The sequence below is a fragment of the Mustela lutreola genome, chromosome 17 (assembly GCF_030435805.1).
Source record: "Mustela lutreola isolate mMusLut2 chromosome 17, mMusLut2.pri, whole genome shotgun sequence".
Lineage (NCBI taxonomy): Eukaryota > Metazoa > Chordata > Mammalia > Carnivora > Mustelidae > Mustela > Mustela lutreola.
The window spans coordinates 15,814,042-15,829,211 of NC_081306.1; the positions used below are offsets into that span (position 1 = coordinate 15,814,042).

Below are 15,170 nucleotides of genomic sequence, written 5' to 3' on the forward strand. Positions count from 1 at the left end.
AACCTTCTGTTAAAGGAAGACCTTTTGCCTATGAAATGAGGGCAGACATTGGTTGTTTCCCCCCTTGTGCAAAAGAGTTGTGAAAGCCCTATGGCGTGCATTTCCCAGAGTGCGTAGCCCACCCTCCCCCACCAACACATTGGGCCACGTTGCCCTGCCTCTTTAGTTCAGCTGAATACAAGGCCCATTTCAGAATCTTCAAAGGGACCTGTAGGTGTTTCAGGGCTACACCGAGGGAGAGAAAGTGCTGGGATATCAAAGCTCATGGTCCATGACCTGCAGCCACATGTCTTCCATCTGGGAATTGCTGGAAGAATGAAGCTCTATTGTTTGGCTCCTTGATGTCTTCCATTTGCAGAGGGTTTACCTTTGGTTTCATTCCTCTACTGTGGAATTCCTTTACTGTGGTTTCATTCCTCTAGTCTCCTTTTCATTTGGTTTCTTTCCCATCTGAGTTTGGGCAGGAGCAGTTGCTAGGGACAGTCGGATTAGAATACCACACATCACCCGGTGAGAACCGAAGCCGCCCCCACGCACACGTTTTTGTAAGGCGCGCTCTATCTATTAAAGGAGATTGGGTCCCCCAAATGGAAATTGAATCCAAATTTACCACCGGCCCGAATGCAATGTTTCATCCAAACCCACATTTTACATGGCCGTTTGCTTCTCCTTTCTTGCTTATTTTTGATTTCCCCTTCTTTTAAGAAATGTGGCAAGAATCTGGCCAGAAATGCAGGAGGAGTACTCGTTGTTGAAGATAAAGGGAGCTGGGGCGGTCGGGGTTCTGGGCAGTGATGGGGGACGAGCATGAGAGACCCGTTCCATCTTTGGACCCACGGCAGGGCTGCGGATGGTCGCCATGTTGTCCTTCGGAGACGATACTGTCCTTTCTGTTATTGGCAGCACCCCACGGGCCTTCTTTCACGATTGGCAAAGCTATATGGCTCCTCTGGGGCCTGGTGTTCAACAACTCCGTGCCTGTGCAGAACCCCAAAGGGACCACCAGCAAGATCATGGTGTCTGTGTGGGCCTTCTTCGCCGTCATCTTCCTGGCCAGCTACACGGCCAACCTGGCTGCTTTCATGATCCAGGAGGAATTCGTGGACCAAGTGACCGGCCTTAGTGACAAAAAGGTAAGGTCACCTCGCTTTCCTCACTGCCCGAGGAGTGGCTCTTACCTGCTCTCCCCTCAGAAGGGCGCGATGCGGGCTCCTATTATCCAAACCCATCAACTGACTCTAAAGCTGAAAGCCTGATGGGTTTTGTTTTTGTTTTCGTTTTTGTTTTGCCTCTGAACTTAAATTGACATATTGCTAAGAACTTTAGAAACAGAACCTTAAGCTCAGCCCTGAAGGGGCGAAAAGATTCCAAATCTCATTAGGAAGCACTGTTTCCGCCAAAGGTCCCTTCTTATATTTACAGGATCACGACAGGGACCGTTCCCAAAGCTCTGTGACCCGTGGGAGGGCCCAGGCTGGGGTTCTCCCTTCAAGAGAGTGTGTGATGGTGTAGAAGGTGACAAATCTCTATGGGGCACAACTAGGGAGGAAGTGGGGTGCTCTCAGCTGTAGCCACCTTCCTGTTCTCCAGCCTTGGCCGAGTCTCTAGGACCTGCCAGGCCTTGGGTTTCTCATCCATGACATGAAGCCTATCCGGAGACCAGATTGACAGCTCCTTTTGACCCGGGTGGTCGGGCAGCCCCACCGTCTGTGTCCTCGACTCACCTGGAATTTCCTCAGAGGACACACAAGGAACAGAGAGGGCTTTTCATTCACCACCGGCTCCTTTTACTCAGGCGTGTCTCCAGGCCCCGCCACATGGGGCTGTGCTCCCCAAGTCAGCAAGATGGCAGGACTCACACCTGCCGTCTCCATTCTCCGCTGTAGTGCTGCGAGGGGGGTGGGCTGTGAGTGGCTATTGAGAAAGGCGCACGGGGGAAGAAGAGAGATAAACTGGGTGCATCCTTCCATTGAAATTGTGGGTTCAGCAAACAGACTCTGACTTGCTGCGCTCAGCAGTGTGGGGATTGCTGCTCGGCCGAGATTGTCCAGCTCGTGTATGTGGGTGATCGTCTCTCTTTATAAAATCTCACCAGCGTGTCTTGCTGACATAAGTCTACGTATATTCTTTTGGCATTCATCAACAAACTGCTGAATAGAAAATCAACCATGAAAAGCCCTAACCGCTTTTCTGTGACATACGCTGTGCTTAAAAGAGGCGCAGAGAAGGCCTGTCATCAGGGAGATGATGAGGGGCGGGGGCTGGGTTGGTCTCTCTCTGATGGCTTCCCACTGCAGCTTGAGTAAATGCCAGGCTGCTTCCAGTGGCGGCAGAGCCCTGGATCCTCTGGCCCACCCCCCAGGAGTACACTCCTTCTTGCTCATGAGCCCCCCCGCCCCCCGACTCCTGCCCCCATGTTCCTTCAGTATCCCAAGCATCTTTCCACCACAGGACTCTTGCACTGGTCACGGGCTCTGCCTCGCATGCTCTTCCCCAGTATCTGTGGCTGGCTCCTGCTTGACTTTCAGGCCTGAGGGGGAATGTCACCTCCTGGGAGAGGTCTTCTCAGCCACTAGGGCAAGCTTTGCAGCCTGAGCTTATACTCCCATGAAACTTAAGTCCTAGTAGAAAGTAATAAGCAACAGGCAAGTAAACGGAAATGGGGGAGGACATCTCAGGCGGGACCAGTATCATAAAGGAGGTGAGACTGATGAGATTAGAGGTGGTGCTTCGGGTAGAGTTAGTTGGCGTGTAGGGGTGCTCAGGACATACTTGTACGTTGAGTGAGAAGTGCGCGGTGTGGAGGACACTGGGCGCCCCATCCAGCTCTCCCGGTGTCCCCTTTTCCAGCTCTGTGTGCCCATCCCCCATTTGCTAACAGAGGCTCCTAGCAAAAATCTTCAGAGGGTGTTGACCTTGGTGTCCTGGAACAGTAAAGGCCTGGAGATTGGATTTCCCCCAGTCCTTTCGTTCCCTGTGACCAGCAGCCAACCACTGTGGGCCCAAAACGCCAGCGACTCCATTGCGTCCAGGCGCCCAGGGGACGCTTTCTCTGGAGCTCTCTGTGGGATCAGGTGGAAGCTGAGGCGTTGCCGCAAATCACCCCTCAGTTGGCTTCCTCTCAATCCCTAACCTCCTGCCCGTGTTCCCTTCCGGATCTCTCCGGGAGCCATTCCTTACTATATGGTGTTCACCCAAGCCTTGGCTCTAGGTTAGCTTCTAAAGCTCATGGCACCTGTGAGACAGCAGATCGAGTTAAGAAGGCTGTGTTCCTGTCCCCATCACCCTGTCCCCCTCCACCACCCGCCACATGTGGGCTGCATGGGCCCCGCCACCTCATTCCTCTCCCTACATGTGGGAGAAGAGGTTGGAGCGAGCGCGATAGGAGACAGCCACCGTGATCGTGCCTTGTAGCCCCTAGAGTCCCCTACGGCTACAAAGCACCGGGCCATGACGCCGTCACACCGTGGGGGCCAAAATAAGCAGCTGGAGGTCCCACAGAAGCAGTGGGGGCCGCATCTGCAGCAAAGGGTTTCTTAAGAAAGTAGTTGGCAGCCCATGTTGCTTTTTGTTGCCATGTTCAAAGGCAAGGGGAGAAAGCAGTTTTGGGTCTAAATAACATGACCACTTGTGAAAACGAATTAGAAGCACTAATAATTTGACTGACCTTCCCTGACTCGGAGACACCCAGGAACAGATCCCACATCCTCGTGTGACACAGCTCGGCCTCCAAGCTCAGAGCGTTAGCGGCAAGCGGCTCGCTCTCTTAATTAAATGCTTGATACAATTAGATAAACAGCAAAATTCTTGGAGTACATAAGCTAAATGCTCCCAGAAGATTAATAGCAGATATCCCAAGAAAGTCTGCAAAACAAAAATCTGTGCTGAATCAATTTATTTTAATACTGTACACGGTGGGCTTCCCCCCCCCCACTTTTTTAAAATCACCATTACCTATGGAACAACTTGGGTTTATGATGCTTTTCAAGCATTTTGCAGCCTCAGTGCTTGCTGGGAAAAGCACCTTTGAAGCCCACAGTGCTTAGATGAGCTTGGCTTCAATTATAAATAAGCAGATTCGTGGGTAGATGCTCCCCTAGGAATTACTGAAGGAAAGTTGAAATGTTGGTGGGGAACCTTTCCAATGTGCTGGCGATGACTAGGGTAGCGGAGCTCCATCCCTGGGAAGCAGCGTAATGTGGGAAGAGCACTGTCGTCTTCGGGGTCCAGTGAACCTGCGGTCCGATCTCGACCTTGCCGCAACATGGTCATGGGGCCTTCGGTATGTCCGTATCCCCAAGGCTTAATTTCCTAACGAGAGTGGGGGTGGGTATTAATACCTCTCTGGCAAGGTTGATAGGAGGCTTAGAAATCATCGCCACCCCGTGCCTGGCACATGGTGGATAATCCTATTAGAAGGGCCCTACCTCCTTCCACCTTCCCCTCCTCTTCATCACCCTCCTCCTCCTCCTTCGTGATCAGCCTCCCTGCCCGGTGAGCCCCTTCCTCACGTCCGGGGTCTCACGAGCCGCTTCATTAGCGGGCCTTTGGTGATAAAAAGTTTTCTGGGAGTCTCCTTGGCAGAGGAGCCCTGGCACGTGTCCCCGTGGAGCTGGGCTGTCTCTCAGCGCTGCGTCCAGACTGCTGGGTGGTCACTGGCTGAACAGAGAGGCCTCTGAACCTCACCTCCCTGCTCAGGGCCCCTGCTTGTTTCGTGGTGCAGCCCACCTCCCGCGGGAGAAGACCGTACCTGATACACGGGGCTCCCAGGAGCCAAGCCCCTCATTTATAGCCATAGAAGGCAGGTTTTTTTTTTTTTTTAAAGATTTTATTTATTTATTTGTCAGAGAGAGAGAGGGAGAGTGAGTGAGCAAGCACAGGCAGACCGAGGCAGAGGGAGAAGCAGGCTCCCTGCCGAGCAAGGAGCCCGATGTGGGACTCGATCTCGGGACGCTGGGATCATGACCCCAGCCGAAGGCAGCCGCTCAACCAACTGAGCCACCCAGGCGTCCCGAAGGCAGGTATTTTTAACGAGAGTATAGTTTGGGTGTGTTAAAGGAATGAAGCAATGTCCTGGTCAGTTGCCATGTTTTCCCTAAACGTTTCATTTCCCGTATCTTGCATCTTTACTTCCTCTACCCTAAAGGGCTTGCCTTCAGAACAAGAAACCCCAAGGAGTTCTCCTGCCCCCAAGCATCGTGATGATATTGCTCTGTGGTCTCAGGCTGAGCGGGGACCTCTCTGCCTCATCCCTTCCTTTGCTTGAGCCCATGTTTCTTTCTTTCTGTTTGCACACGGAACCCTCCGGGAGAAGGTGGCGCTGGAAATCATTCCGGTCAAGTACATGGACTGTGTCCTCAGTGGGAGGCCCCGGGATTTAAGAGATGAGCTGCGCTTGCCCCTGTTTTTCTCCGTATAGGTCCTGGCTTTTGAGTGAGTCATGAAAATAATTCAGGGGTTGTGACCATTTAAAAAAAAAAAAATAGAACATAGCGGATGACGTTAGAATAGATCCCCCATAGGAGAAGTGCCCCACAGGGGTGCCCACGTGCGTGTGCGTGTGTGCGCGTGGAGGGGGTAGGCGTGAAGGAGTGGCCTGGGCTGTGGACTGTGCCCTGAGAGCCCTCCTTTAAAAAGTTTGACAGCCTTTACATAATGCGAAAGGTTCTTGGATCTCGGTGCTGGGCTGGATTTTGCATGCAGGGAGGGTCCAGTCCAGGCCCAGGAAGCACGGAAATTCATCCCTGAGGTTGAATATCTGTCTCCATCACTGTGTGAAGAGAAACAGGGACGGAAGGAACCCTGAAGTGCTACGTGGCTTCCGTGCCGCGGATGGGGACTGGAACGGAAGGCGCTTGGTCCAGGGGTCCAACGGTCCACGCCCCCGGAGGGTTGGCGGCTGCTGTTAACAGCTAGATTTACGAAGAGCATCATTACCGCAATCCCCAGAATTGGTGGCTGCTGTGCCAACGAGCCCATGCCGGCGCCCCCTCCCCACTTGGTGATGAGCTAGGGCACTGCCTGCCACACTAAGTGCAAAGAGCATTTTGCTGTTCGTACGTGGGTGCGCACGTGCGCACAGACACACACGCACGCACGCATTCTCCCAATGCAAGGCACCTGCAGCAGCGTCTCATTTGGACAGGGTATGGCCACTTCCCTCAAATGCGGTCGTGGCTGCTTATTACACAGCGGCGTGCCTGATTTAGGGGACACGGTTTTCAACTGGAAATTTTAATTAACAGTAAAGTGAAGTGTGAGTCTGGATGGAAGAATGATGTTTTCGATTCGTTTGACTTGGGTAAACTCGGACGCCTTCTCCAACGGCTCTGAGCTGCACGGAAGACAGGCTGGCTTGCAAGTCGGAGACATCTGTGGATCCCAGACTTGGTCCCGCTGTGGCTTTGCTGGGTGTCCTTCCCTCTAAAAGAGGAGGGGTTGCTAGTGATGGTCTGTGAGGAAAGACAGAGTTCATGAGGACAGGCATACGAAGGGTTGGATTCTGGGCTGCTGCTTGCAAGCAGTGATCCTAAACAAGTCAGCTAATCTCTTGGAACCTCAGTTTCTTCATCTGTAAAATGGAGCCTCCAAGATGAGCTACCTGACAGATTCATCATGAGGATGAAAAGAGCCAACATTTGTAAAGTCCTTGGCACATGGCTGGCCCCAAGCAAGTCCTCGGAGAGGGCTGGCCATTGTTATCCTTCCTTTATAGATCCAGAATGTCAGACGTCATGGAAAAATGAAGCTCAGGTTACTTTTTTGCCCATGTTAATAGTAAAAATAAAAAATAATAGTAACTATTTTTTTTAAAGATTTTTATGTATTTATTTGATAGCGTGAGCACAGGCAGATAGGGAGGCAGGCAGAGGCAGAGGGAGAAGCAGGCTCCCTGCTGAGCAAGAAGCTCAGCTTCTTGTGGGACTCGATCCCAGGAGGCTGGGATCATGACCCAAGCCAAAGGCAGCTGCTTAACCAACTGAGCCACCCAGGCGTCCCAATAGTAACTATTTTTGAGTGCTTAGTCTGTTGCAGGCAGTATTTTAATTACTTGACAAATTATAATAATTTTAGAACTTCCCGTTGACCCTACAAGGGAAGGACTGGTGTGTTTTCCACTCTAGGGACAGGAAACCAATGGGGACAGTGTGAAGTGCTTTATCCAAGGTCCCACCATTCATTAATGACAGAACCCGATTTTTTAACCTCTGAACTTGAGCTCACACTTGTACCTACTTCCCTGTGCTGGCGCGAGATTTTATTTCTGTGTCTGGGACTCAGACCCAGGACTCTCGACTCCGAATCTGGTTGGGTTGCCCCAAACAGTGATGTCGTGAACAGATGGTATCAGTCAATCAGGGAAGAGAAGCAGAATATGGACATCCAACCTTTCTGGAGGCCTGAGAGCCAAGCAAGACGTGGGCATCACCAGGAGGCTAATGGTTAGGAGGAACTTCAGCTCCAGAAATGTTCACGGAGCCTGTCATCGTGCCTGGAAGAGATCAGGCCCCCAATAAGTCTTGGATGCATGCGTGTGTGAATGAATGGGTGAGTGGAGAAAGAGAGAATGGCAAACTTGTAGGGGAGGAAAGATAATTTTCCCTCTACCCTTGTAGGTTCTTGGCTGAGATTCCTCTATAATAAAAGACAGATTGACAGGAGAAAAACAAACATAGGTTTAATAGCACAGATATCTTCTGTAGACATAGGACATGCCCAGGAAAACCGAGTACCTCCCTGAAGTGGCCCAAGCCTCCAGCTTGAGCGGCCCCTCCAGCTAACCACAAAAGAGCGATGCCGGAAGCCCGAGTGGGGTGGCCAGGGATGAGAGGTTGTCAGGAAAAGCACAGTTAAACACGGGTGGGGGGCGCCTGGGTGGCTCAGTGGGTTAAGCCGCTGCCTTCAGCTCAGGTCATGATCTCAGGGTCCTGGGATCAAGTCCCGCTTCAGGCTCTCTGCTCAGCAGGGAGCCTGCTTCCCCCTCTCTCTCTCTGCCTGCCTCTCCATCTACTTGTGACTTCTCTGTCAAATAAATAAATAAAATCTTTAAAACAAAATAAAATAAAATAAACACGGGTGGGGTTATCAGGCAGATTTAAGTTGGTGCCTTCAACACTGGTAAAGAGTTTCTATAGTTCAAATCTTCTTCCTTTTCCGGGCGCTGAGGGGAAGACCTCCCTCTAGGTAGAGCTTTCCCTTATCCGTATAAAGGCCTCTTACGGAAGGGTTAACTTCTCTCCAGGGCTTCTTTTGTGTCTGCTGTTTCTTAAAAATAGCCAGCCAAAGAAGCCAGCCTCTTATGCCAAGGACGCATATTTCGGGGTGATACGTTCCACGGCTCATCATTTCCTGGGGGAGGTGACGGCAATTGTCCGTGGGATTCAGAGAAGGGAGCGATTGGTGGGGAAAGCAGAAAATTTCACTAGAAGGTAGAGAAACAAACTGAGTAAAGCAATACCTTCATTCTAGCCCACTTGGTGTCTCCTGAGTATGGCCCACGTGCCCACCACAAGGCTAGCTCTATAACGGGGTCAAAAAAGTCGATCCAACAGATGTCTCTAGCACACCCAGCCCGGCCCATTGCTGGGCACTGCTGGACAGGTGGGAACAAGAAAGATGCTGTTCCTGACCTCCTAGAGCTCACAGGCCAGCGGCAGGAGTGATTAAATAAAAAAGGAAGCCCACAGATTCTCTGGGTTTTTTTTTTCAGCCGTCCTGTGCGGATGTTGTACATCATGCGTATGTTGAACTCTGACACGAGACAGAATGGTGGCTGACTTCTTCTCTCTCTGTCTCTGCCCTGTCTGTCTGTCTGTCTGTCTCCCTCTTTCTCCAGTTTCAGAGACCTCACGACTATTCCCCACCTTTCCGATTTGGCACGGTGCCTAACGGCAGTACTGAGAGAAACATTCGTAATAACTACCCCTACATGCATCAGTACATGACCAAATTCAATCAGAAGGGAGTCGAGGATGCCTTGGTCAGCTTGAAAACAGGGTAAGGATGGGATGGGTTGGTTTTTGTGTTTTTTTTCCTTTTTTTTTTTTTTTTTTTTTCTCCCTCCGCAGGCCTACCAGCCTGTAAACCTCACAAGAAAATGACTCTCCTCCGTCTTGGTGTTTATTTGCCCTCAGCTCTGTATTTTCTGGAAAGCAGCTGCAGTTAAGATGAACCTCAGTGGAGGGCTGCTTTTGTGCACCTGATATGTATCAAGGGCTTTCCCTCGGAGTTGTGTTAAGGAAAAGCAAAGCCGGGACGCTTTGAAATGCAGAGAGCCAGAGGGTTTTCTTAAAGCGATTAAGAGCTGGGGCCGACTCTGTGGGAGATTTCGGCCAAAGAGAACTGATCTGAAGAGTTTGTGAGCTTCTTGACCGTGCTGAGAGGGACGGGCTATGGGTTCTTATCTGGTTTGGGGTAGGAGTTTTTGGGGGTGCAGCTTTGCGTGAAAGCCGATAGTATCGCATTGACAGAGGAGACAGGGAGAGAAAAGCCGTGTGAACTCGTTCTCTCAAAAGCTACGGCTGAGGTTCCCGTCTACCTGTTGGCATCGTAGAGCCTTGCACGCTCGAGATAAGGAGCCGTCTAGAAAAGAGTTGAGGTTGCGAAGCTGGAGTGTGGCTCCCTCCCCCGGCTGCTGTTTCTCTGACTTGGGGCAGATGCCTCCTTGTTCCCAGCCTCATCTGCAAGATGGGACTCGTACCCGGAGCTTCAGAATGTCAGGGATGGGCGAGGTGTGTTTCTGGGAGGGTTCCACTCAAAATAAGTCTGTTTCTGATTGAAGTTCGTTCACGAGGGCAAAAACGGATTTCCGTGGGCCACGTGGCTGATGGGGATTCTGGAGCAGTGATCCGTGGCTGTCCTGAGCCCCCCTGGAGCTTGGTCTGCGGCCTCTTCCTCTCGGCCGTCCTGCAAGCCCACCGGGGCTGCTCCCTCGTGTCCTGGTGGGGCACACGGGCCCCGTCTGAACCCTCAAGCCTCCTACCTGCATGCTTTCCAGGAGTTTGGGCTGGTGGCATTTTGTCTCTTCAGTGTCTGTGGAATCTCTTTAGGACCTCAGCAGGGACTTGAGAAGCCGAGCCTGTGACTTCTGCACATACCGCTCGCACTGGCTTGGGGTGATTTTTAAAAACATCGTATTCGAGCATAACACAAATGCAGAAAAGATACACATGTAGCATAGAGGGCCTGAAGACTGGGCACAAACTGACCATCCAGGTCCAATCATAAGACCTGGCCGGTTCCCAGAAAGCCCACCACCCCCTTGTCCAGGGGCCGGTCTCGCGTCTAAAGCTCTGGATGCTTTTGGCCTGCTGTTCTCATGTGTAAGTGAAATCCCAGCGGACGTTTTCTGTTCTGTCTTCTTTCAGCTGAGCAGGTCTGTTTGGGACATCCTTGCGTGTCGTCCACGGCCCGCCTTTTCATCGCTGCAGGGTGTTTCAGGAAGGGGCCAGGCCCCAAGGCCATCCAGCTTTTCTCATCTTGGGGAACGTGGGGGTGGTGTCCCATCCCGGGCTCTGGCGAGGAGGGCTCCTAGGGGTGTTCTCCGCCAGCTCTGTCCCTGCACGAGGGGACATGTTTTTCTCAGTGTGGACCTGAGACAGGACTCGCCAAGCCACAGATGCGCGTATGTTCGATTTTACAAGATACCAGAAAATTCCGACGGCTTTCCGGCTGAGCCCCACGTATGGGTTTTGTTTGTTTCTTTCTGCCGCGGTCTTTTCATCAACATACACTCTGGCTCGGGACAGGCGGCGAATGCAAACAGTGGTTAGAAACAGCGGGTGGAGCCTTGGCTTGCCCCCTCTCCATCCATCTGTCTCCCAGCACACAAAATGCGTTGTTTTCTTTCTTTTCCCTTTTTTTTTAAAAAAAGAAAAAAAACAATGCGAACAAAAAGGAACAGAGGAATGGAAACAGTTCCTGGTCGTAAATTGTACAAATTGTTTTCGGGAAGCCATGTAATAATTCTGCCATCCATCCCAGCAAACTTGGGCAGATGGCGGGTCTGTCCTATACGCAGTCTTCCGTGTGGGGGACGTTTTGTCCTGTTACATTAAGCTCAGAAACTAGAGCTAGAGGGGTAGGAGTCTTTTTTAAAGAAAGAACTCTGCAGATGCCTCTGTGGCTTAGTTGGTAAAGTGTCTGCCTTCAGCTCAGGTCATGATCCCAGAGTCCTGGGATTGAGTCTCGCATTGGGCTCCCTGCTCAGCAGGGAGTCTGCTTCTCCGTCTGCTTCTCTCCCTGCTCATGCTCTCACTCTCTCTCTCAAATAAATAAAATCTTTTAAAAAAATAAATAAATAAAAGAGTGAAAGAAAGAGCTCTGCGCACAGAAAGAGCAGGGTGAAGACATGGCCATGCTCTTTCCAGTAGGTTCCGTTTCGAGGGAGTTGAGGTTGGGAAAACCACTTCCTCCTTTAACGAGCTCTGCTTAGTTAACTATGTAAATTAATTAAATTAAATTTTGAACAGAGAGCACATTTACATAATTCAAAATCAAAAGGTGTTGTAGAAAAAGAGAAACAGGGAAGAACTTTCCTGCCACATTGTTTCTCTCCTATCTTGTACCCCCCACAGTGGCCACATTTCCTGAGTATCCTGTGTCCCTCCGGATCAGTCAGGGTGTAATTAAAAGCCTTCTGCAGTTCCTTTTTTTTCAAAACATTCATTATTTTTTTTTTCTGTTGGTTTGTTGGTCTTTTTCTTCCTAATTTACAGATTGGAGAAATAAGTCCAGTTACCAATGGTGTTCCCACCTTTCTTATCTTTTGAGCTTCCAGATGGTGTTTGTTTTTCCATGCTGAGGTTTTGTTTTGTTTTGTTTTAACAGTCAGATTTATCAATCTTTTTTTAAGTCTTCTGGCTTCTGAGCCCTTCTGCACTCCAAAGGCAGAAAGTTATTTTTCATGCTTGGACGCTATCTTGGGGGAGAGCATGAGCTAGGATTCGAACCCCTCGAGGGATGATGAGAGACGAGATGTCAACACAGAACCATCCCAAGATCCGACCAACTCCATGTGGGTCACGTCTGCTCCTCCTCCTCCAAGACTTCTGTCCTTCAAGTCATGTCATCTCTGTCTTCTTGCTTCTGAGCTCTCCCTTCTCACAGCTCATTTCCGTTTTATGTTTTTGTATTGTATGTGTTAGTCACCATACACTACATTATTAGGTTTTGATATAGTGTTCCAAGATTCATTGTTTGCATTTAACACTCAGTGCTCCATGCAATCTGTGCCCTCCTCAAGACCCATCACCAGGCTTGCCCATCCCCCAACCCCCTCTCCTCTAAAACCTTCAGTTTATTTCTCGGAGTCCATAGTCTCTCATAGTTCGTCTCCCCTTCTGATTCTCTCCCCTTCACTTTTCCTTTCCTTTTCCAAATGTCCTCCATGCTATTCCTTATGTTCCACAAATAAGTGAAACCATATGGTAATTGACTTTCTCTGCTTGATTTATTTCACTCAGCATAATCTCCTCCGGTCCCATCCATGTCCGTGCAAATGGTGGGTATTCATCCTTTCTGATGGCCGAGTAATATTCCATTGTATATATGAACCACATCTTCTTTATTCATTCATCTGAAGGGCATCTTGGGTCTTTCCGTAGTTTAGCTATTGTGAATATTGCTACTGTGAACATTGGGGTACATGTAGCCCTTCTTTTCACTACATCTGTATCTTTGGGGTAAATACCCAGTAGTGCAATTGTTGGGTCATAGGGTAGCTCTATTTTTAGTTTTTTGAGGAATCTCCACACTGTTTTCCAAAGTGGCTGCACCAACTTGCATTCCCACCAATAGTATAAGAGGGTTCCCCTTATTCCACATCCTCTCCAACATTTGTTGTTCCCTGCCTTGTTAATTTCAGCCATTCTAACTGGTGTAGGGTGGTGTCTCAATGTGGTTTTGATTTCGATTTTCTTGATGGCTAATGATGATGAGCATTTTGACATGTGTCTGTCAATCATTTGTATGTCTTCATTGGACAACTGTCTCTTCTTTCTTCTGCCCACTTTGATTTAATTATCTGTTTTATATGTGTTGAGTTTGAGAAGTTCTTTATAGGTCTTGGATTATCAGGCCTTTGTAGTATCATTTGTGGATATCTTCTCCCATTCTGTGCGTTGCCTTTTTGTTTTGTTGACCATTTCCTTTGCTGTGCAGAAACTTTTGATCTTGATGAAGTCCCCAAAGTTCATATTTGCTTTTGTTTCCTTCACCTTTGGAGACGTGTCTTGAAAGAAGTTGCCATGGCTGATGTTGAAGAGGTTACTGCCTGTGTTCTCCTCTAGGATATGGATAGATTCCTGCCTCATATTGAGGTCTTTTATCCATTTCAAGTTTATCTTTGTGTGTGGTGTAAGAGAATGGTCGAGTTTCATTCTTCTACACATAGTTGTCCAATTTTCCCAGCACCATTTATTGAAGAGACTGTCCTTTTTCCATTGTACATTTTTTCCTGCTTTGTCAAAGATTATTTGACCATAGCATTGAGGGTCCATATCTGGACTCTGCTCTGTTCCACTGGTCTAGGTGTCTGTTTTTGCACCAGCACCGTGCTGTCTTGGTGATCACACAGCTTTGTAATAAAGCTTGAAATCAGGCAACATGATGCCCCCAGCTTTGTCTTTCTCTTTCAACATTTCCTTAATTTGGGGTCTTTTCTGGTTCCATACAAAGTTTAGGATTGCTTTCTTCCGGCTCTTTGAAGAATGCCGATGGTATTTTGATTGGGATGCTGTTGAAAGTATAGATTGCTCTGGGAAGCAGAGACATTGTAACAATGTTTATTCTTCCAATCCATGAGCATGGAATGTTTTCCGTCATTTTGTGTCATCTTCAGTTTCTTTCATGAGTGTTTCATAGTTCCTTGAGTATAGTTCCTTTTTACATTTTTCATCACAAAATAGGTCACTTTAGAATATGATGCATAGTAGAAAATAATTTCACAAGAGTAAATATCATGGGGATATACTGTTGAAGGAGTGATAATAACAAAATGAACTCCTCATGTACCCACTACCCAGCTTTAAAAATACAGTCATTCCCCTCCTTTACCAGAGCAGCTCTGGAAGGTAGAGAGAGGAGGCCTATATACCCCTGAATTGTTAAACTTGAGGACATTCCCTTTATGAGGCCCCCGGACCCTAAAATCCAGCAAGCCCTGTCTTAGAAATCCCAGAACATTTAGCGCAGTGGCTGGGTCCCACCTGGGTGCACAGAGGTCTGTGACATCTGCTGCTCTATGAAGACTTGGGTGTGTACCCCAGGGTCAGTGGATGTGGAGGCCCCTTTATGGAGCCTGGAAGGGCCTGGAACCCAAGAGAGGCCTTAGATTATGATCAAGAGTCCCAGGTTGGTTTCCATCTGGGTTCTATCATTAGCTAGCCATGACCTTGGGTCAGTCACATCATGTCTCTGAAACTCAGTTCCCCAGCTAAAAAGCAAACACACTGAACCCTTTGGTCTCTGAAATGGTCCTGATATTCTCTTATCTGTGTCGAACACTTGACCACTTCATTTAGAACTCTCCAGAGATACAAAATCCAGGTAAGCCGTGTAAAGAAACATTGTCCCTCGTACAGAAAGAATGTAGAATAACTCTCCAAAGGTGCTGGGTCTCCAGGCCTTGCTAGGGAGCCACCTCCACCTGAATCACATGGTTACTCGTTAGATGCAAGTTCCTGGGCTCAACACGGGACCTTCCCCCTAGTGTTGAGGAATGTGAGTCCGCATTTTCACAAGCATCGTCTTGCTCCTGGTGATTTCGATACATGCTGAACTTTGAGAACCACCGTTCTAAAGGAGCTCGTTCCCTAAACACATTTTCTTGAGACAACACATAAGAGGTAGACCAGTCAATACAACCATGTAGCTTGTTTCTGGGATTCATAATTGTCCTAAGAGCATTAAGTTTAAGAGAGAAACTTGAAACCAAGTGCAGTTTCATTGTTTCTTGAAATTGAAGATAAATGGAGAGGAACCATCTCGGAAATGATCAGGCCATTCAATGAGAAAACAAAGTTTGACGTGAGATCGTCGACAGAGATAGGACTTTTCAGGAACAAATCGGTTGGGACCTGTGGGGCTCTCCTGGGCCAAAGTGGTTCATGACTGTGGCTTTCTAGACCAGGGTTTCTCAGGAATGTGGCCTGAGCCTCAGTCGGTGGGTG

The 15,170-nt window shown here is 49.1% G+C and overlaps 1 protein-coding gene across 7 annotated transcripts in view; it reads left to right on the forward strand.

The window, feature by feature from the left end:
* Positions 1-15,170, forward strand: part of GRIN2A (glutamate ionotropic receptor NMDA type subunit 2A) — a 724,518-nt gene that overhangs the window by 658,432 nt on the left and 50,916 nt on the right. For all 7 annotated transcript variants that reach the window (XM_059155289.1, XM_059155285.1, XM_059155291.1 and 4 more), the window contains 2 exons: positions 904-1,133; positions 8,837-8,997. In XM_059155289.1, coding sequence (XP_059011272.1) covers positions 904-1,133; positions 8,837-8,997 — 391 coding nt within the window. The remainder of the gene's footprint in view (positions 1-903; positions 1,134-8,836; positions 8,998-15,170) is intronic.